The 22,971-nt window shown below is 63.2% G+C and overlaps 1 protein-coding gene across 1 annotated transcript; it reads left to right on the forward strand.

Annotated features, from left to right (window-relative positions):
- The first annotated feature begins 483 nt into the window (after positions 1-483).
- Positions 484-1,789, forward strand: LOC123948151 (basic proline-rich protein-like). The gene is made up of 3 exons (XM_046014649.1): positions 484-552; positions 889-1,145; positions 1,498-1,789. The coding sequence occupies exons 1-3, from the start codon at positions 484-486 to the stop codon at positions 1,787-1,789; spliced, it is 618 nt and encodes a 205-aa protein (XP_045870605.1).
- The last annotated feature ends 21,182 nt before the right edge of the window (positions 1,790-22,971 follow it).

Below are 22,971 nucleotides of genomic sequence, written 5' to 3' on the forward strand. Positions count from 1 at the left end.
AACAGGAAACCGCACGGGACGGCTCATCTCAGCTTCCGTATAGCCTGGAAACAAGCCTCCTGCACAGGGGACGGCTGGACACACGCTGCCCTGGAGACCGTGAGACACATGTGTCACACATACCACAGGTGACACCCACGACCTTGAAGGACCTCACGACCATCTGCTCCGCGAAGAGACCCCAAGCTTGCGAGGCTGTGAGCCCTGTGGTTCTGCATACGCCTCATTCTCAGGATGACACCATTTTAGCCACGGGAGGCAGGTCACGGGGGGCAAGGGGACCGTGACTGTGGCGGGATGGACGGTCATGTCACTGAGCCGCCACGTGCCGCACGAGGCCATGGCAGGGCCGGTGTCCTGCCGGGACCTGGTAGCTGGCTGGGATGTCCCCGGAGGGGATGGCTGAACGGAACATGGGTGTCCCTGTGTCGGAAATTCCTGTGAATCTCTAACTATCTCAAAGTAAAGAGGTTTCTTCTGACGATGAGTATGAAGAAGAGAACATACCGCGTTCTCCTTCGCTGTGAGAGCAGGAGCAGCAGCAATGGGCAGGTGAGAACTTAACCGACAAGAAAACCCCAGGGAAGGTAACCCAGAGCCAGCGGCCGGGGCTGAAGGACGTCCGAAGGCTCCGACCCGTTCTGTCAAACAGATGACGTGACCAGACCTGCCGGTGTGACGGGCACCAGACGGGCTGACATGACCTCTTACAGCAGTCGCTGACTTCCCATTTGCGGCTGCGTCCCACTCAGCGCCCTGCCCTCCACAGAGGGGCCCGGGGTCCCGCAAGAGCCAGGACAGGTGGGGGACAGGGCCAGGCTGCAGGGAAACCGACCACCCCCCGCGGCTGCCCAGGGCCCAGACACTGTCCTTGGTGCTGCCACACAGCGGGAGGCCGTCTCGGCCCCTCCCCACATGCCCACCTCAGACAGCAGGGCCCCCCCGCACCCTCCCCTGAGTCCCCGCAGCCGCCCCCCGCCCCCCTCGGAGCCCGGCCGCGGGGCAGCGCTCTCGGTGAAGCCGCCCGCGGCAGCCCCCCGGCCTCGGCCCTCGCGGGGCCCCGGTCCCCGCAGGTCCCTCTCCCCGGAGAGCAGCTCCCCGCTCGGCCCGAGGCGGGTGGAAAGTCAGAACTGCTTCCTTAATTGGTATTTTCCAGTTGAGAGAACATCCTATGCTTTTTTCACTCGTGTCATTGAATTACCAAATGTTTTCGTTTTTGAGAAGACCTGAAATTGCGGAGATCTGGGGGATTTAGGGAAGGAATGCAAGACCAATTTTGCCTAATTACGAAACGTCTCGGCGGTCACTCTGACGTGTCCCAGAGTAGGCGATGCAGACCGCCGGGCCTCCCCGGGGGTGGGGGCCCGGGCTCTGGCACAGATGCTAACCTGACGTCCCGGGCCCGAATCTGGTTTACATCGAGGAATCAGACTGTTTACAGGACACCGCGTCTGTCTCTCCCTCTCCTTCCCTTTCATTTGGGGTAATGTTCTGCAGGTCTGCGGGGTCCCCGGGGACCGTCTGCGCCATCACGCGGGGCTCGCCATCCCCGAAAACGGCCCCATCTGGGGGACGCATCAGCCCCCGGCCCGGCCACCCGGGTGGTCAGCCGCAGCCCGGGCCGGCCGTGCAGGTGGGGAGCCAACCCGGCCGGCCGGCAGCCCAGGGAGCAGGCCGGCAGCCCGGGGAGCAGGCCCCAGCAGGAGGCCGGGCGGCCTTCACCGGCCCCCGTGGCCAGCGTCATGGCAGGATGCTGGCCACGGTGGCCGAAGCCTCCGGGGCGTCCTGAGAGCAGAGGCCGGAGTGGGCAGCGGGACCCGGGGTTGTCCACAGGCGGAGCGAGGGCCCCGTGCACTGGGGACCCAGGGTCCACACCAGTGACAGCGACCGCATGGGCGTATGGGGGTCGGGGCCGCCCGAGAGGAGCAGCCGGGGGTCACAGACGGGGCCCTGGGAAGGCCACGGAGGGCTGAGGGGCTCCTGTCCCCTACGGCAGGCCCTGACCTCTCTCCCCCGCACCTGCCGGTCCGAGCCGCTCTGCCCTCGGGCTGCTAGAACCACGGGCTGCCGGGCTGCTCCGGGGGCCGCTGGGCTGCGGGTGCAGCGAGAGACCCCTGCAGCTGTCCCCAGGCTCCCGGGACCCACCCTCGGGCCAGGCGTCCCCTGGCTGCACCTGGCCCCAGAGGCCGACCTCAGGCCCTCCTTCTCCGGGGGCTGGACCGCACCTCTCCTGCGGTCCACGTCCCGCCTCTGTCCCCTCCCTGTGACAATTGCCCCCTTCCTCCTCTGTCCCCTGGGAGCGCGGCCCCTCCCGCGGTCAGCTGGTCCTCTGTGGTCCTCGGGACACGCATTCTGCCCTCCCTGACCAGGGTCCCCGGGCTGTGGGCTGCCTCCCCTGGGCCTCGCGTCCCTCTCACCCTGGATGCCGGGCAGCATGACCGCAGGTGCCTGGACGCCGGGGCTCTCCGGACTCGGCCCCTCCTCACACTCTGGGGGCCGGTGCTCCCTCTGCAGACCCCCACTCTGGACCAGGTGACCCCTCCGGCCCCACACGCTGCCGAAAGGGACGTCCTGGGCTCTCTGTCCTCAGGCGGCTGGACACGCCCACGCGGTCCCATGCCCGGGGGCGTGACCCCACCGGTGCTTCAGACCCACGGTCCTTCCAGCACCTTCTGGGACACCCAGCTGTGGCTGGACCGGGTCACCGTGCTCCCCACGGAGCTTGTCTGAGCTGCAGCCCCCCGCCCTGTGACCGTCTACTGAAGGCCTCGCGCCCCACGGAACACCCAGGTCGGGGAGCACGCCGTCCTCTGCCGGGCACCCCCACACGCCAGCTCACGGCAGCAGGTCAGGCAGGCAGCGTCGTCCACTCTGTCCTGTCGGGCACGGACACCCCCACCTCCAATTCCAGCGCTCAGCGGTCGGCGGGGACACCCGGCCTCCCGGACCCTGGCTGTCTGCAGCCCCCGTCCAGAGACCCGGACACGTCAGCCCGTCGGCCGCCACGGCTCAGGGGACAGTAGACAGTGCCTGAGCCCGGCTGCCCCTGGGTCCCGGCCCCACGGGTCTAAGGCTCTGCCCTGGGGTAGCCGTGACCCAGACCCCAGTCCTGTCCGGCCGCCGCCCCCGTCCCTCGGGGTGTGTGGTTCTAGCTGCCCCTTCGCAAACAATCGCGACCCGGGCAGGTCAGAATGCCCCTCTCTGCCGTGGGAAAGCACGGGACGTGCACGAGCTGGACATAGTCTCAGCGCCTTCTCTCCTGCGGCTGCTTTCTCTGACCAGGTTCGAGGTCTCCCGCTCCAGGCGGGGGTGGGGTTGGACGTTCCCTCTTGCTCCTTTCCGGTGGCCCTGGCGCTGGAATTCCCAAGCTCTCCGCAGGAAGGGCGGCAAGCGTGGACGTCGCGCCGAGCTGGCGTTTTCCCGCACCGGGACCTGGCGGCTGCGAGCCCAGCTCGGGCGGTTTCTCAGAGCCCGTGTTTGCTCTCCTCAATGACAGAGCGGCACGTGCTCGGGGGGACGGGAGCCGACCGTGCCTCCGTGCGTGAAGTCACAAGAGGAAGCCCATGTCTTTTCTCAGCGCCACGCGGACGGGCGGGCGGGGGACGATAAACACCACGGGTCACCGGCGCTGATGGGGGGACACGGTGCGCGCGGTCGTGCGGTGGCTGAATCCTGTCATTGCCCCTTCCGGCCTGTCCCCGCTCATTCGGTCATTCCGGAGCACACGCGTCCTGCAGCCCCCCGCCCCGCTGACCCACCGTGGCCCGCACTGGCTGTCGGCGGCCGTCGGTAACACTAAGGCTCATCGGTGTCAAGAACGGGTGGCTTCATCCCAGAGAAGGTTCTAGAGGAAAACCAGTCCTTGGGCGGGCAGGATGCTGTGATTCTGGATGTGGAGGGCCGACGGCTGCGGCCGGGCTGGAAGCCCTGTGCGTCCCCCTCTCCGGTGGCCCCTGCCCTGCCGGGGCCCAAGAGCAAACCGCCAATCAGCTCAGGACATCGTGACCACTGCCAGGTCCTGTCCTAGTGTCCCCCCTCCTTGGTGGCCCCAGCCCGGCTCTAGGCCTGCCAAGGAGTGGAGCTGGCTAAGGACCGAGGGGTGGAGAATCTGACCCTGCCTTCCCAGGCCCACAGTGCCCAGGCCCAGGTGTGCCCGTCCTGGGCCGTGGTTGTGGGGCTTCCAAGGGTCCCGACGCCAGGGCAGAATCGGGCCTCAGGGCAGAGCCCCAGGCGCAGTGTGGGTAGGTGTTGGGAGCAGATAATTTGTCTCCTGGCTTTGGCCACAGATATCATGTCCATTGAACTTGTCCCTCTGTTGTTCACCCACTCACTTCCTGCATTTATGTGGCACCCACTGTGTGCAGAGCCCGGGATGGGAGCTGCAGAGAAACACGGTTTCCACCCTGGCGGAGGGGGCGTGGTGCACGCAGAGGAGCGAGGGGCTGGCCCCGGCTCTCGCGCATGGTCTGGGCCCCTGCTGCGTGGAGTGGGGCCAGCTGTCCTGATCTGGGGGGTTCGCTGTGGACGGAACTGTGCCCTCCCCCATCACCCACAGGATGTCGGGACGTGGGGCCTCTGGGAGGTAATTTGGGGTAGATGAGGTCAGGAGGTTGGGTCCTGCCATCGAATTAGTGTCCCGCAGAAGCAGAGACCACCGCCTCTCCTCGGGGAGGACCCTAGAAGGTGGAGAGGGCCCCCTCCGGAGCCTCCCTGCCCTGACACCCTGACCTCGGGCTCCGACCTCCAGGATGGAGAGCAGTGGCCAGAGGGTAGGGCCTGTCTTTGGGGTCTCAGCGACCACGCAGCCGGCACCGGAGGCGCTGTCCGGGGAGGGGGGCTGCGGCGGGCCTTGTAGGGACCAGGGCCTGGGAAGAAGGGACGCAGAACAGCAGCGGACGTCACGCGGCCGCCACCTTGCGAAGAGCCTCGGTGCGGCTGGTAGGTGCCTTCGTGACTGGGAACTCCCCACAGCAGCCCCGAGAGGAGGCCGTCCATCCTGTGTCGTCCATCAGCCACCGAAGCCAGAGGCTCGGGCCCTCATCAGCGTCACCCGGCTTGGGAAGGGCCCTTTCTCCATCCGAGCAGGCCGCCAGGGTCGTCCACGAGGTCTGACTGCGTGGCTGTCGGCCGCGGAAAGAGTAAATTCTCCAGTCCGTCGGAAAGCTCGGGAGGGAGAGACGAGGCGGGGAGGGAGACCCCTCCTCCCCAGGGCCTTTCCCCAAGTCGGCTGTGGCCCACTAAGTTGATGGCGGAGGGGTGGAGAGGAGGGGACTGACACCCACGCCCTTACAGGCAGGACCCTGGCAGGGGCCCCATGGCTGGTGGGAAGCAGGGAAGCCCACCCCACAGGGGCAGGGGCTGGAGGGAGGCTCAGGGTTGAGATCGCAGCCAGCCCCTCACGACCCCCACCCGGGAGGCCACGGACACACTGTCCCACCACCCTGGGGGCCTCGAGGACCCGCCTCTCACGCAGCCGCTGCCTCCCACACTGAGCGTCCCCGACGGGCGGGCACGACCCACACTTGCTCGTAGTCGTCCTCGCTGACCTCGCCCAGACCTCTGGCTGCGGCTCGGCGGGGGCCCCAGACAGGGGAGCCCCGGAAACCACATTTAAGGATGTGAGTTCATTTCTCAAGCAGCCTCGAAGGCGTTGTGACCGGGAAGAGGGAAACCTCCCAGCACGCGTCTGCGCGGTTTCGGTTCCGTGCGTCCCGCCCCGACCGGCCAGCAGAGGAGAGCCTCCAGGCCCGTCCGTCGTCCCTCCGGGCCACCCGGGGACGCGGCTCCTTGGGAGGCAGGGGCACTCCCGCAGGCCGCAGACCCCAGAGGTCACCCTCCCCAGGCAGAGCGGGTGCAGGGAGAGGAGCTGCCGGCCGCGCCGGGACGCGCATGTGCAGATGCTGCCACCAGGTGGCGCTGTCCGGAGCGCGCGGAGCCGGGCCTGCACCTGCGGGGCGGGGCGGGGGGGGGGGGGCCGCGATGCCGCCTGTGACTTTAGAGGAGACAAGGAGGTAACTTGGCGACAGTCCCAGTGGGGACCAGCGTCTACCCAGGACACAGCCCCTGAGTGATGGGGATGGGGAACTTGGGTGTGGGCACCCGACAGAACAAGAGGGCAGGGACGGGGCTGGGGGGGCACCCAGAGATGGGTAAAGGCTTGTACCCGGGCCCGCGGCCAGTGCCCAGGGGACCCAGGGGAGCCCCGGAAGGGCGGCGGGTGCTGTGGTGACCCAGAGGGCGGCCAGCCCCCCAGACCGCCCAGGGCACCTGCCCAAGGAGCCGGCTGCCTGACCCGCAGTGGGGCCTCACTCTCACCACACTCCCCTGCCCCGTCCCTGCCTGGGGAGCACAGTCAGCCCTGGGGGAGCACAGCAAGGTCAGGAGGCCTCAATACCCAGCTCAGCAGGAAAGCGGAGGGACCCAGTGGGGCGACCCCAAGCCCTCCCCAGGGTGGAGGATGGGCAGCTCCAGGCTGTCGTGGCCTCTGAGCCCCTGGCAAGCCTGCTCCCCCTCCCAGGGTGTGCGCAGGCCCGGCCTCACGGGCGCCAGGGGGCCAGCTGGCGCGCCTTCTGCTCCCACCGCTTCTTCCCACCCCCGTGTTCCTCCAAGCCCCCTGCCCCCAACTCTCAGGCCTGCTGAGGATTCGGGGGGAATGGGGGGCGGCTGTGCCAGGGGAGCTTGGTGGGGACTGGGGACTGGGCAGTGCTCTAGGGGGGCGTTCGGGGACAGGGCAGTGCTCTGGGGGGCGTTCGGGGACTGGGCAGTGCTCTGGGGGATGCTGGGGGGCTGGGTTGTGCTGTGGGGGGTGCAGGTTGTGCTGGGGAGGGACAGGGACCATGCCAGACCATGGACCCCAGAGTCCACGGAGAGCAGGGTAAGCGGACACCTGCACTCCTGCTGGGAGCCTGAGGCCTGCGGCTTTATTTTCGTTTCATTCACTGGCACCTGGCAAACTCCCCCTCCCTCACCGAGCCCCACCTTGCGGACAAAGAGAGGCCCAGAGAGGGTCCAGGGTTCCTCGGGTCCTATGGCAAGAGCGAGTGGAGGTGGAGATTTTACTGTCTGTGGTTCTACCAGGGACTGTGGTTCCAGCCATGAGGCCCGTCGCCCCACAGGACATCCTGAGAGGCTGTGGAAAGGGGTGGGGCGTGGGGCGGGGCTTGCAGACACCAATGCTGGGGGCGGGTGGATGCGGGCGGGTCTCAGCTCTCCTGCACCCCTGGATCCTGCATTTCTCTGTCTCCCCGACCTCTCCCCCTCGCGGAAGTGATACCATGAGGCGTTTGTCTTCCTCTGGCTCATCTCAGCACGATGTCCTCCAGCTTATCCGCGTTATAACACGGGCCAGAATTCCTTCCTTCGTTAAAGGCGAGTGACCTTCCCTGTGTGCACATCACCTTCCTTTACTTCCGTCCGCCAACGGGCCCGTCGGTGTGTCCGAGTCTTGGCTACTGTGAGCGATGCTGCAGTGAAGGGCGCCGCAGACCTCGCTGTGAGAGGGAGGAGGTGTCCGTCCCTGCAGGGGCATACCCAGAAGAGGACCCGGGTCGTAGGGCTGTCCTGGGCTCGCCCCCGGTTTGCAGCCCCACCAGCCACACGTGAGCCCGCCTCCTGCACGCCCTCGCCGGCACATGTCGTCTCTTGGCTTTCGGACAGCGGCTGTCCCGACAGGAGGGAGGTGGCTGCCGCTCCTGACATCTTCAAAGATTTTGTTCATTTGACAGAGACGCAGCGAGAGCGGGAACACAAGCAGGGGGAGTGGGAGAGGAGAAGCAGGCTCCCCACCAAGCAGGGAGCCCGATGCGGGGCTCGATCCCAGGACCCTGGGACCATGACCCGAGCCGAAGGCAGACGCCCGGTGACAGAGGCCCCCAGGCGTCCATCTGCTCTTGAATTTCTTCCCTGTGTTCCGACCCAGGGCTCTGCAGTTTCCTTTTGCAGATGTCCCGTGAACTTGGAAGCTGGTCCTGAGTCTGTGCCCCCATCGGTGCGGGGACCGTCCACGTCTGCCCTCTGCCCTTCTCCCCTGTCGCTGGCCTCCAAGGACACCTCACCGGCACACCTCTGCCCCTCAGCTTCTGAAGGACGCCGTCAGGGACAGCGTGTCCGGCAGTCATGTTGGGCTGCCCAGGGTGGCATTCCTGTGCTCATGGCCACGGTCCTGCTCCTGGGGTGGGGGCAGGGCCTCGTCCCCAGTGTGGGTCCCCCTTGCCAGTCCAGTCTGACAGGAGCAGGGGCCCCTCAGCTGCTGGGCGCCGTGGCAGGCTGCCGCTGCTTCCCCGTGCTCCGGCCCACTTGGAGCGTGTCTGATCTTGCAGTACCGCCTCTGAGCCCTAAACAAGCGATTCCTGAGTCAGCTGGTCCTGCCGTGGTCCCCGGCCCTGTCCTGACACTGAATTCCGTTCCAATTCCGGGTCCTATCCTGATCCCAGGCCCCGTCCTGACCCTGAATCTGGTCCTGACCCTGAGTCCCATTCTGATTCTGAATTCTGCCCTGATCCCGAGTCCTTTCCTAGTCCTGTGTCCTGTCCTGACCTTGAGTCCTGTTCTTCCCACAGGTGACGGGCAGACGGGACTGACCGTTCCAGAGTATTTCCCTGGACTCCATCCCCCTGTGCCTTCTGTGGACACTCCCTGGGCTTTCACGGTCAGGGCAGCATCGGGGCGACGTCAGGAACGTGATGAGACGGTGCAGCGGGTGGAACCGTGTCCTCCTGGAACTTCAGAATACACCCTTATTGGGAAATCAGGTCATTGCAGGCGGAGCCAAGCTGAAGATGTCCTGGACAAGGTGAGGACCTAGCTGAATGGCCGGTGTCCTTGTAAGAGCAAAGAGGAGAGGTGAGGTGCCGACGCGCAGGGAGGACGGCCACGTGAAGAAGGGTCAGGCTCCAGCACGATGCAGGGAGCGTCAAGGATGCCAGCAGCCCCCAGGAGCCGGAAGAGGCAGCAACGATCCTCCCCCAGAGCCTTCAGGGAGCCCACGACCCCGCGGACTCCATCTCGGACCTCCAGCCTCCAGACTGCGGGAGCAGGAATGTCTGCTGTCAACCCTCCACCTGTGGCCGCCTGCTCTGGAGCCACAGGAGACCGACACGGGTAGCTGAGATGAGCACGGCCTCAGAACCAAGAGCCCTGCTCCCATCACCGTCCGCTGACACAGAGACGGACGGCTTTCTCGTCTGTCAGGGAGCACATGAGGGGAAACGGTGGACTGAAGGACAAGTGCACAACTACCACAGCACTGAGGTTATTTTAAGATTAAAAACAAACAAACAAATACGATTTCCCTGGGGTGTGGCACAACAGGGACCAGGAAGTGACCGTGTGCCCAGCATCTCAGCTGCCCCTGAGCAGGTGTATAAAGGGTCCCGGCCCAGGAGGCCCCACACCTGAGCACCTGTCCTCTGCACCTGCTCCTCTGACCTGCTCCACCCTCAGCCCACCAGAACCATGGGCTGCTGTGGCTGTTCCGGGGGCTGCGGCTCCGGCTGCGGGGGCTGCGGCTCCGGCTGTGGGGGCTGCGGCTCCGGCTGCTGTGTGCCCGTCTGCTGCTGCAAGCCTGTGTGCTGCTGTGTGCCAGCCTGTTCCTGCTCCAGCTGTGGCTCGTGTGGGGGCTTCAAGGGGGGCTGTGGCTCGTGTGGGGGCTGTGGCTCCTGTGGCTGCTCCCAGTCCAGCTGCTGCGTCCCCATCTGCTGCCAGTGCAAGATCTGAGATGGTGACCACAGACTCAGGTGAGCTCAGGGTCCCCAGGAAGTCTTCCTTCCTCATTTCCTCTCTGGGCTGCTCTTGACCCAGGGACCGTTTTCTCTGAGTCCTAAGGACAGAAATGACCCTGTCATAGTCCTTGGTTTGTCCTGTGACCCCCTTTGCAGTTACTTATTGGGAGGACCTCGTCCTCCTCACCCCATCCCTCCTGGCATCCAACACGTACCCCCTAAATTACCTCCACGAGCACTAACCTCCGTGTCTGCTGGCTCCTGCTGACCCTCACTCTTTGTCCCTTCCTGTCATGGTCCCCACGGAGCCAGTCCTGCAGCCAAGATCAGAACTAGGGGCGCAAACTCTAGCTGAGACTCTTAGGGTCCAACTGGGTCTTCAATCCCTTTAAATAAAATGCTCTGCACCTGTCAGCCTTTGCTCTCATGGTGGTTCTTTCCCTAACTTCGTCCTCGTAGTCGGACTCTGCTCGTCCATTGTCTTGCACCTGCTCTGCCTCGGGCTCTCGCTCCGCCCGAGGTACACAGCAGAAAGGGAAACAGGCCTTCGGCCCCAGTCCCTGCTCCGGAAGGGGGTGGCCCACCGTTCTCCAGCAAGGTTGGTGCTGCTGTTTCTGCACTTCTGGGGCTGAGCCTGGCATGGAGCGGGCACACACCTGGGGGAGGTCCAGGGGGCAGGTGGCACAGCGTCCCTGCCAACCCCTCCCTCCGGCGGCTCGTCCTGCTCGTGACCAGGACAGAAGCTCTCGCCGGTGCAAGGGCTTTGATTTATGCAAGATGCGGGAGGGCAGAGGCGACGTGGCCAGGGCACACCGTCCGTGCTGGAAGGCAACAGCTGCCCCACGTCTCCCGGACCAGGCTTGGGCATCAGACACGCTGCATCTTTCTGCCTGGCTGTCCTCGGCCGGGCGTGCTCTGTGCCGGCCAGAGGTGCCCGCTTCATCTGAACCGGATGCAGCCTCTCCCTTCACTGGAGAACCGCGGTCAAGCGACACGTGGCCGACTTCTGCGTGTCCTGGGCCGGGCCCAGTGAGAGCCGACTTACTGAGCGTTGCGCGCCGAGCCGGAGGGAAATGTTTGCGTACTGTGTCCCAGATGTATCATTAAAACACCAGGCAACCAGACATAAAGGAATTTTCCTGAAGCCACAGAGCCAGTCGGCCTGGTTCTAAGCTGTGTCACTCCGTGCCCAAGGCCTGCTGCGGTGCTAGCGGAGGCACCAGAGGGTGTAGGTTATCTCAGACGTTCTGCAAGAGTACGGCCAGAGAGCTCCAGGACGCCATGGTCCCGGGTCCAGCGAGACGACGGCCAAGGAGCCCGGTTCTGGCTGCGCTCTCCCTAGCAGCCAGGACAGAAAGGGAAAGAGGCGCCACGCAGGCCTTATCGCCGAGGAGAGGGAGCAGAGAGGCTTACAGAGCATCACCCTCATGACATGGCGCAGTGAGGAGTCACACGGGGTGCTGGCCCCGGAGCAGAGGGCGCCCCACTGGGCATGGGGTCGCCAGGCCTGCTTCAGCGAGACTCGAGGGACCAAGTCCCAGGCCTGATTCGGAAGAGCAGCACTTCTGCAAGTCGAGAGCTGGAAGAATTCACACGCAGGACAACGGACCTGAAGTCCACGTCCCCGCAACGCGTGACTGGTCTGAGACAGAGCAAGGACGTGACTTACACATGACCGAGTGTGACGCTTAATTTTATGTGCCTGCTTGGCTGGGCCATGGCGCCCAGATATTTTGGTCAAACATTATTCCGGAAGCGTCCGTGCGAGTGTTTTTGGATGAGATGCTATTTCAATCCGTGGACTTTGAGTAAAGCAGACGATGGGCCTCGGTGTGGGTGGGCCTTGTCTAATCAGTTGAAGGCTTGCGTCGCACAGAAGACAGATTTCCCCAAGCAACGGGGAATCCTGCCAGTGGACAGCCTCCGGGTTCCATCAGCAACTTTGGCTCCTGCTGGTCTGCTAGCAGAATGCCTTCGTGCTCGTACCGGCTTCTCACCTGGGTCTCCGGGCCTGGTCTCCCCGCCCAGACTTTGGGCGTCTTTAGAATAAGCGTCTTTCTCCATCTGCACATCCTGTTGGCTCCATTGCTCTGGAGGACACAGCCCAGCACTCTGCCCGGTGGCCGCAGGGACGCTGCCCGCAGACGTGTGTGGCCAGCCTGAGCCTCTTCCTTGGGATGCCATCCAGGACGGGGAAGCCAGAGTTCAACTAGCCGGAGCCGGGAAGGATGCCCGTCCCGTGGGAAGACTCAGACACTTCCCCTCAGCAGGTGTACCTGCGTGGTGGGACCACGCTGGCCGGCTGGGGTGCTCGGCCAGGGGAAGATGTCCGTGAGCTTCGCAGAGCCCCGGGGAGAGGCGTCAGCCTCAACATCAAAGTCTCTGTGGGGGCGTGGGAGAGGGCAGGTGCGCGGGAGAGGGCAGGTGCGCCACCTCCCAGCCCTCAGTCTTCCTTGCCCTGCCCCCCGGCCAGAGGGCGCAGCCTGGGAAGTCTGCGGAGCAGAGCAGGGGGGCGGGGGCGGGGGACCTGCTGCCGTCTCGGGGAAGACCCAGTTCTTTCAGGCTGTGCCCCCGAAACACCAGAAGACGCACAACCCGAAAAATCCTGGATCCTTAAATGTTTAAAGAAATGTAGCTGCGGGGTAATAAGCAAAATCCTTTTCAGTCGTTAGCCGAGCGTGTTAAAGTGGGGCGGTCACTGTGAAGCTAACGGGGCCGGAGAAGAGTGACCGCCTGGTCCCGGGCCGGGCGCGGGCGCTGCTGCCGCACCGTGTGGAAGTGAAGCCACGGGAGACTGGGCCCCGTGCAGGAGAGCTCGCTGGGCTTTCCCAAGCCCTCCTAGAGCCGCCTCTGATCAGGAACATTCCAGCACCGCAGGAGTCACTGCCCTGAGCCCCGGAGGGCCGCCCCCTGCGTTCCCAGGTGCCCGTGGGTGCTGCCCGTTCGCCACTGAAGGTCAGTGCAGCTGTAGGCGGCCGCGGGCGCTCTCCGGGGGCCCCCACGGGCTCGCGCTCCAGACTTCGGAAGGAGGGCCGGAGGCAATGGCCCCACACGGTGGGCTCCTACACGCGGCCGGCACGCCCAGGGCAGGTGGGCTAGGACCCCCAGCCACTGTCCAAAGGAGACAGCAGGAAACCTCTCTGCCGTGAGTCTGAGGTAGGATGTGAGAACGTGTCCCCTCCCTCCCCAGCAAAGGGACGTCTTCAGGTCTTACAGGTGGGACCCGAGGCGGAGGGGGTGCCCCAGCCCTCAGGCACACTCACCCAGAAGGCAGCCTCGAAAACCGGGGGCGGGGGCAGGGTGAGGGGTGCGGACAAAGTGCGGAGGCGACCGCGTCCACCGCCACGGGGCGGGGTCCCGAGCGAAGCTGAGCGGGGTGGGGGAGGGGGTGGGGAAGGCGCCCGTCTTGGTTCAAACAGCCCAGACTCACAGTTTTACCGGCTTTCAGTAGATTTTTTTTTAACAAAGTCACTTCATTTGAGATGACAAGGACCCATTGCCAGAGACTGGTTTTTGCTGCTCCCCGGGGCGATCGGCGGTGCTCCGTCATGTCCTGCGGAGGGCAGCGTCCCCGGCCCTTTATTACTAAATGACCTTTTAAGATAACCATGAGCTCCCCAAAGGCTAGATGTTCGGTGAAGACGTTGAAGAAGACAAACGTCCCTTGCAAAGGGACAGGTCACGTGACCCACCCCCCACAAGGTCAGCTTTCCCTCCAGACGGCGTTACCTTCCCGCGAGCGTCCGGGCACAGCGACTCCCGCCGGCTCCTTGCTTCTCGGCCTGTGCGTCCGACTGGGGGTCACAGAAGCGTCTGCGGCTTCGCTCCCAATGCTCCGCCCTGCACGTGCTGTGCGTTTGGGTTCGTGAGGGACCGAGGCTTCATTTCGTACAACCACGGGGTTCGGGTCTCTGCAGTGTGGCTGCGAGCCGTTCCCTCCCCCAGCGCGCTGCCTTTGTGCCTCCATCGGAGCTCGGGCGACTTCGGGGTGTCCGGACCCGGTACCCCCCACCCCTGCACCGCCCTGCGTGCCTCCGGCCAGGGCCCGTGTAGCTAATGCGGCTTAAAGACGGGGACCCCCTTCCTCCCACGTCATTTCCGTTTTCAGAGTTGTTTCGGCTTCCCACCCCACGTGTCACCAACAGGCTTCATTTCGTCTTTGTCCACCAGAGAATTCTGCTAAGGTTTTTACTGGAATCCCACTAAATCTGCCGACGAGGGGGGGCACGTGGACACCTTCCCGGTGCTGGATCTTCCCACCGCGTGCGCGTCCCCGCGGCCGCTTCGTGGGGCATCTTTGGTTTCCTGCGTGTCCGATTCTGAGTGTGTTTAACTGGATTTATACCTAAATATTTCATTTGGGGAGCTTTTTTTTAAAGATTGTATTTATTTATTTGACAGGCAGAGATCACAAGCAGGCAGAGAGGCAGGCAGAGAGAGGAGGAAGCAGGCTCCCCGCTGAGCAGAGAGCCGATGCGGGGCTCGATCCCAGGACCCTGAGACCATGACCTGAGCTGAAGGCAGAGGCTCAACCCTCTGAGCCACCCAGGTATCCTGAGGGGAGCTATTTTTTGAAAAATAGATGTTATTTATTTTAAAATAGACTTTCTTTAAAATAGACTTTAAAACAGTAATAAATACTGTTAATAACAGTATTAAAAAAAATTTAAAAAAAAATACTGTTCAGTTCGCAGCAAAATTGGGAGGAAAGTGGATACGTGGCCATGTACCCTTCTTCCCACACAAGCCCCCCACTTCCCACGCCCCCACCACGAGGTACGCCACGGACCCGCATGGACATGGCGTCCTCACCGGAAACCCATAGTTACACCAGGGTTCACTCTTGTGGTGGCATGGGGCTGGGGGGGGGGGTTGGTGAAAAAAAAAGAGTTAAATTTTAACGCTAACTGACCCAACTGCATCCAGGAACATCTCCAAACCACAAGACGACAGGAACATGGAGAAATGCTCCTGCTGAAGGAACAAGCCTGTACCAGCCCCGGCGCTGCTGAGGGTCAGGCGGGGAGCAGCCCGTCCGCCAGGCTGATTCTGTCTCCCACGCAGGCTCTCATCCCAAGGGGACGGCTGGGCGTGAGCCAGGGGCGTGTCCCCCCAGTGCAGGGGACTCTTGGGAAGTCACTGATGGGGCAATCGCTGTGGACTGGGCCCCAAATTCCCATGTTGAAGCCCTAACCCCGTGGTCTCAGAATATGGCCTCATTTGAGAGGTAATCAGGTTAAAACAGTCACCAGGGTGGCCCTGATCTCATGTGACCAGGGTCCTTACAGAAAGAGGGGATCAGGACACAGACACGCATGGAGGGACGACCCTGTGAGGACCCGGGAGAGCACAGCCGTCTGCACACGAGGAGCAAGGCCTCGGGGGGACCCCGCCTTGACCGCCCCTGCATCCCAGGCGTCAGCCTCTGGGACCAGAGGGACAGCCCACAGTGCTGGGGCGGTCCCCACGACAGGGAGCAGCCTGGCCCGCAGCGTCCACAGCGCTGAGGCCAGAACGGCACACGGGGGAGGCAGGGTAGCCCGAACAGAGGGTCTGAGGATGGGCTCCCGGACCTAAGGACAGTGGACGGTGTTCTCAGCAGAAGGCGTGGGAGGAGGGAGGTCCACGCGCGAACGAGGGCTTGGAGGCATGTCCTGCGCCATATGCAAAAATCCCTTCCACGCGGGGCCCGGGTCGGAATGCAAAGTGTGGAAGAAAATCTTCATGACCCCGGGTTGGGTAAAACATCTCTGGTACGGTGTCCACAAACAGAAAACGCGAACCCGGCCGCCTCAGAAGGCAGCCCATGCTCTGAAGGCACCACGGGGAGAAGGAGACGCCATGGGGGAGAAGACGCCTGAGAACGGACGCCTCCGCACCCCGACGACGTAAGTTCTCCACCGTCGGCAAGAAGGAAGCAACCGGCATGAAAGCGTGGGGCCGGCCAGGGACGCGGAGGGGGCCCGACGTGTCCAGCGAGGAGGGACCCGCACGTGAGGGCCGCGGGAGGGGACAGTCTGCAGACTTTGCCGAGCAGCTGGAATGAAAACAGCCCACGCCGGCTCGGGCGAGGATGGAGCCGCTGGCTGGGGCGCAGTGGGGACCGCGCCTTGCGGGATGCCCTGGACGGCTCCTTCTAGAATGAACACACACGCATCGTGACGCCGCCCTGCTCGCAGACACTGATCCGAGGGGAGAAGTCCATGTCCGCTCAAAGCCCGCGTGCAGGTGTTGATCTGTGATCGCCGACGGGCAGGGGCGGTGGGACCATCCCTCCGCCTGGGGGTGGACACACGGCGGGGCAGCCACATCAGGCAACACCAGTTCGTGGCATGTGCCACGGTAGGAGGGGCTCGGGGGCATTATCGAGACCGAGAGCAGACGGACTAGAAAGGGTATGGGTTGCATGATGCCATTTTGATGGTGTTCTGGAAAAAGCAAGGTTTTCAGGACAGAAGAGTCATCACTGGTTGCCAGAGCCTGGGGTGGGGGGACGCCTTGACCGCAAAATGGCACGAGGGGATTTTTTGGTGATGTGGATCTGCTCTGTATCTTGGTTCTGGTGGGAGTCCTGTGTCCGTAGATGTGTCAAAACTCAAAGAACGGTGGATTTTACTGTATGTAAATCATATATTAATTTTTTTATGGAAAAAGAAGTCCGATCCCAAGACAACCCCCTGGGCCCCGCCGGGATGTCTGCTTGTTGGGTGATTCTACGGGGGTACGGTCTCCCCTGCCTTATCGGTCCCCACACATCCCTGACGGCATTAGGTGAGAATCAGCCCCTGTCACCTGGCGGCCAGGTGACAAAACGGGGACACACTTGCAGGGACAGGCATTGCCCAGTGTGGGAGGGGCCTCGATGGCCTCCTCCAGGGTCCAGGAGGGCTGGCTCCTACCTGAGGGGGAGTCCAGCTCCGCAGGTGGCTGCCGAGTTCGCGTCCTCAGAGGCATCCATCCATGTGTCCCATCTGTCTTCTCAGGATCCCTCGCATCCTGGTTCTTTGTCACTGGACGGGACGTAGCCGGCCGACTCTGCTGTCCCTGGGGGCCTGTCCCCTGAGCTCCCCAAACACCTGCATCATCACACCTGCCCTGGGCTCTCCTCCAGCGCGACTTCTGCCCATCGTCACCTGTGAAACCCTTAACAACGGGGTCTCCAGGGCATTTCCGGAGCCATCCATGCCCCATCCAGCAACCAGAATGGGGGTGCCTCAGTCATCGCCCTCCCCGACCCCCCCATCCTCTCAGACCCTCTGAGTGCCCTCCTGCGAGTCTGGGTCTTCCAGGGAATGGACCCCAGGGGGATCCCAGCAGAGGACGTCCCTGGGGAAACGACCGTGAGAGAGAAGGTGGAGGAGCCCTGGGACGAGACAGTGTGGGACGGGCGCGCATGTGACCCTGAAGGAGCGGAGGAAGGGCGCCGGCGAGTCCGGGCTACGGACACAGAGGGGCCAAGCACGTCTCCGGCATCTCCGGCAGAGGAGGATGCCCGGGAAGGACCTGCCCCACCAGCCCCTCGGCGGCGTCAGGGCCAACAGGGCGAGGCTTCAGGGCGCGGCTGCGTCCAGCCGACCGCTGCCCCTTCGCGAAGCCAGCGAGCGTCCGGAAGACCCAAATCCGACCCTCAGGTCATGCCGAAAGCCCGATTCCTGTGCGGCCAAAGAGCATGTTTTTTTTTTTGTTTGTTTGTTTTTTAAAGATTCTATTTATTTACTTGACAGACAGAGATCACAGGCAGGCAGAGAGAGGGGGAAAGCAGGCTCCCGGCTGAGCAGAGAGCCCGATGTGGGGCTCGACCCCAGGACCCTGGGATCATGACCTGAGCCAAAGGCAGAGGCCTTAACCCACCGAGCCACCCAGGTGCGTGTTTTGAAGGATGTTTGGACACAGTAACAGGAGAGCGACGGTGACATTTCTGAGGACCGAAACCCTGTGCCCTCGCACTCGGCTCCCGGAGAACACGGAGCTAGAACATTCCCCGGCACGGACGAGCACGCAGCACCGTTGCGGGGCCACAGCTCCTGACGTCCCCAGTCCAGTCTGAGGCTGAAGGTGTGACGTTTGGCTCCTTCTACCCACAAAATAGCCGTTTCAGATGCTTCCATCAAGTGTAGCGAGAACATGTCGAAGCCTGGAGGGGGAGGCGAGTTCACGAGAGCCGCAGAAACCCCGGCTTGAACGCGCCTGACCCCGAGAGGACTCGACCTTTCGGCCAAAACCCTGCCGTTGGTGACGAACCAGAAGACGAAGTCATCATCCCAAACACCAAAACTGCTTTAACAGACAGAAACTTGGAACTCGCGGCTCGGAGACACGGCGGGACGGCGGGACGGACGCTGAGCACGGGGCAGTTCCGAGCTCTGCCACAGGCGGGACAGAGGTGGGGAGCCGGCCCCTGTCGCCCTGCGGCGTGGCGCGTCCCCGTGTGGCGTCCAGGTCACATCGTATGACATCACACGCTCTGACCCCACACGGTCGTGCTGAGCGAGGCACACGCGTCTTTGCACCCGTAACGACGAAATACCAGCGCAGCGGAGGGTGCGGAGCGGAATGGAAGTGGCTGCACGAACCGCAGCAGGAACGGCCTTCACGGGGCCGAGCCCCTGATCGGACGGTGGCTGGTGTCTGGGCAGAAGTGAGAGACCATGAGCGTGAATGACTTAGGGATTTGTGGCGAGAGACCAGAGGCGGGAATGAGGAAACGGGGCACCAAGTAAAACATGAACTACTAAAGACACTGAAACGAAATCAACCCCCCCCGCCCCCCGCGCAGAAGACGGGGCCCCATGGCTTCACCGGCTCATGCACCGAATATGAAATAGAAATAAAACCCCTTGATGGAAATCCAGATGAGCATCATCTTGATGCCAAGACTGGCCAGGACGGCGTGGGGCAGGGAAGCGGCAAGGCCGGGACACTCCCGGACTCAGAGGCGAAGAAGAAAAATCACGCCACACAGAGCAGCGTTTTTAAACTACGACCACAAAAGGAGCATTTCAGATTTACTTCAGGCCTGCTGGGTTGTTTGAATACTGGGGAGAATGAAACGATGTACCTCGCAAGTGAACTTACTAAAAGAGGGAAGTCATGCAATCACGTGAAAAGGCACAGAGAACGACTCAGTCGTACTCGGGACTCAGTTAATAAAATCAAGCCATTTCTGCTAAGATGCGTGTGCACAAGACGTGAGTTAGCCCCGAAGCGATGGGTAAGTAAAGAGCTTTTGGTCCGGAACAAGGACCCCGAGTGTGCAGACCCGCTTTCCCCAGCATATTAACGATGTCAGATTATTGAGGTTACCGTGGTCACGGCGAGAGAGGAAGTCTTGGGGGCCATGAAGACTGTCAGGGGAGCCCAGGGCGTCCTGTGTGGGAGACGCCCCGGTGCGGGTGGGGGAGCGGAGAAGACACTCCCCTCGTGCTCAGGAAGCCTGGAAAGGGTTCTGCTCTGGGTCAGGTGATTAAACTGGGTGAAATCCGGAGCGACGCCCTTAAGGACAGGTGGAAATAAGCATGGTGGCCGTGGGGAGGGGCGCCGCTAGGGGCACTGGCCGCCCGCCCTGGGGGACTGCGTGCAGCCGGGGCTGGTCACAGAGGTCCGCGGGGTTTGAGCCGTCTGCCCCCACCCGTGTTCCTGTCGCTCCTTACTTGTGTCCATGCTTTTGCAGAATTTGCAAAGATTCTCCCGTCCGTGGCATTACGGCAGAAATGTCAATATTAGCATATTATGAGCAACAGGGAAGTTCCTTAATGTCGCGGCGGCGGCCGACAAACGCCTAGAGCAAATGTCATCCCGAACCGTGCAGCCCGGAGCGGTTTATGTGCGAGGTGAGGACGGCCCCTGTTTCACGGTGGAACGGAGTCCCTGGAAGTAAGGAAAACGACGTGGCGTCTGCGGATTTGAAGGGAGTGGTGGGATCTGCAGGTTTGCAGGCGAGCCGACGCCGGGGCTGGGCACGTGGGAAATGCAGAAGTTCCAAAAACGCGCCCCGAAAACGAAGATCGTCTTAGAAGGACGCGGAATACGGGATGGAGCCTTTTACGTCGGCCCAGGCGCCTGGGAGGGGGACTATGTCGCGCGGCGGGACTTACAACGGCATAAAAGTCAAAGATCCGGCACCGATCTGATAAATTCTGTGGAAGACCTCCACGCGGGCAGCTAGAGTGTCCGGGGAGAGCTTCCAAAGGGCTTGAGCGGGCGGCCGGGCGACTCGGGCTGGCGCGGGCTCCCGGGTGGGCGCGGGCTCCCGGGCGGGCTCCTCACTTAACAGAGTCGGCTAAGCGTCCGACTTGGTTTCGGCTCAGATCTTGATTTCGGGGTCGTGGGATGGAGCCTGCGTCAGGCTCTACGCTCAGCTGGGAGCCCGCTGGACACTCTTTCTCTCTCCCCATCTGTGCCTCCCCGGCCTTCTCTCTTGAATAAATACATAAACAAATCAATCTTTTTTTTTTTTTTAAGGACTTAAATGCGTGAGACTTGATGACACGCTTCCAGATTTGAAAAACCCAGTCTTATAAACATGTCCGTTCCTCCCAAATGTGTCTCTGGGCTTGATCAGAATCGCAGTGCGGTTTCCCCCCTGCTTGATAAGCTGATTCTACAATCCCGGGACTATGAGAGGCAGAATCGCCAGGAAGTTCTGCAGACGTCCACTGTGGGAGCGCCCGGGGGTGTGGACTCACGACGAAGCTACGGGAATTCAGGTTCTGTGGTCCCTGTGCAGCCTGGAGACGGTCCCCAGCAAGAGGGACACCTGCTAGGTGGCAAGCACCAAGGGCGGCTCTCCGAACCTGGGAGGGAGCGGTGGACGGGGAAGGCGGGCAGCAGCGGGGGGGCGGGGGTCCCGGGGGGCTGGTCGATGAGACTGGGTTAGAAGCCTGCGTGGAGGTCGAGCGTCCAGACAGGGCTTGGGGAGCCTGGCAAGGCTTGGGGAGACGGGGCCCGACCCCCTTCCCCACACCCGGGCCTGCACGTGTCCTGCATCTGGTGCTGGGCCGCGTGCCCTGTCGTGTCCTTCCATCACAGACGCTGGTGCGCGCTAAGTGCTTTCCCAGAGTCCCGTGAACTGTCTCCCGGGCCCCATGGCTTGTCGCTGTCAGGCTCCTGCCCACCCCGTGCCCCCGCTCCGAGCCGGGGTCTCTGGTCTGTGGGAGCAGGAGGGGAGCTGAGAGCGCGTGGTGTGGTTCGGTGTCCAGAGAAGATGGTCAGGCTGGGTAAGAGGGGCTGGGGGTGAACCACACAACACCCCTCAGCACACACGCGCACACGCACACCCGTGCTCACCCTCACGCACACGACCTGTCTTGGACTTTAGACACACTTTCCTTTCAGTCACTTGGTCTCGACCCTTTGAAGCTGGACAGTGGGCTGGAGGTCACGAGGTCAGTGGTAGGCCCGTCGGGACAGCGTGGGGGAGGGGGAGGGCAGGGAAAGGTGCCCCCAAAGACGCAGGAACTAGGGGTGCATGGGGGAGGACAGGAAGCTCACTCGTTCCTACAAGTATTTTCCAGCGGCCACTGCCGGCCCGACCTTGAGCAAAACTGAATGAAAGCGGGGAGGGGAGTTGTGGGGACGGGGTGGGGCGAGGGGAGGGCACAGGGAGGGCTGGAAGCTCAGGGGGGAGCCCTGAGGGGCAAAGACACAGACCTGGAGGCCAGAGACCGAGGCTGGACCCCGTGCCCGCCCACCTGCTGGGGTGAGGGGCCACCGGACACCGTCACAGGCACTCCCAAGCGTGGGCCAGCCCCTCTCCTGAGCCCAAGGGTGTGGGAGACGGTGCCTCCGGGCTTCGGCCCCGGGAAGGACACGAACATTGCTGTCTGCAAGGCCACTAGGCCATTTTGGCAACAAGAGCCCCAAAGCCTTGCTGGGTGGAGTGCGGCCCAGGGAAAAGCCAGCCAAGGCCTCCTTCCTGGGGGTGCGTTTCCTCCAGGGACCGTCCCAGGGGGTCAGCCTGCCGCCGGCGGCAAAGACTTAGGGAAAATGAGTGAAGAACATTTTACCTCTATGTTCTCAGCCCCCCAGGCATAATCAAGCCCCGGGGGCCGCAGGGTAGGGCCTGGGTTCACGTGGTCCCCAGCTTCCCAAATGCCCTCCGCCTGGCATTCTGACCCTACCTCCTCCAGAAAGCTGCTGGGCAGTGACGGGAACCCACCTGGGCGTGACCTTGGAGGCTCTGGAAGACCCCCAGCCCCAGCCACCCTCCTGGGGTCCATCTGCAAGCCTCCCTGCTCCCCTCCACGGGGTGGCCACATTTAACTTCATGCAGGGGTCCCAGCTCCGCACCCCTAACCTGCCACTGCCTGGGGTCAGGGGTCATGCCATGTACTCCGTCCCACCTCACCCCTCCTCCTGGGCTTCTGGGTCAGGCCAGGGGCTGGAGTCCTGCCCACTCAGCCATGCACCTCCCTACAATCCAGGTCCTCTCACCTGGGAACCATGTCTCCAGACCACATCTGCTGCTCCCGGGACCCCTGCCGGACCGGCCCTCACAGAAACACCAGCCTCTCTGTGCAGCCTGACCCGGCACGCCGAGCTGCGGACCCGCCAGGACTCAAGTCCCAGAAGCCCGGCCTTTTGGGGATTGTCCGTCACGCTCCTGTCCTCCCCGGAGGCTCAGCCTGGTGTCCTGCTCTCCAGCCCTGTCGACGCCTTCCTCCCAGTGAGTCTGCCGCAGCAGGACACCGCGTGGGAAAACCACGGGGCCCCGGGATGCACACTGTCAGCTGACCGTTGCCCGCCCCAGAGACTGAGGGCACAGGACCCCACCCCCTGCCCAGTTCCTTTGCCCAGAAAGGACCCCAAACACCTCACCACCCACTGAGCCCTGCCTTGCACCTGGCCGGCCCCCTCTCCCAGGGAGATCGGAGGGAACCCCAATTCTTGGCCCCACAGTGCCTCTGCCTCTGTCCTGGGGGAAGGGGTCGCTCCCCTGTTGTCTGGATGCCGCCAGACATGGCCTCATCTGCACCCTCTGAACTCTGACACCCGGGACCTCACGACCGCCGTGGTCACCAGGCCTGCTCCCAGTGACTCTCCATTACCAGCAACCCCGAGCTTGGCACCCCAGGCTTGGCGCACCCCCTGCCTCTCTTCTCCCTTCATGGACACTCGCTGCCACGTCCCCATCCCTCCCAGCACAGCTCTCGGCCCCTTCTTTGCTTCCTCCCCCCACACAGGCCCCTCCACCCAGCCGGCACCTCTGGCCTTTCCACCCTCAGCACCCCACATGCTCGGCTTTCCCCGGGGA

This window comes from Meles meles, chromosome 8 (assembly GCF_922984935.1).
Source record: "Meles meles chromosome 8, mMelMel3.1 paternal haplotype, whole genome shotgun sequence".
NCBI lineage: Eukaryota > Metazoa > Chordata > Mammalia > Carnivora > Mustelidae > Meles > Meles meles.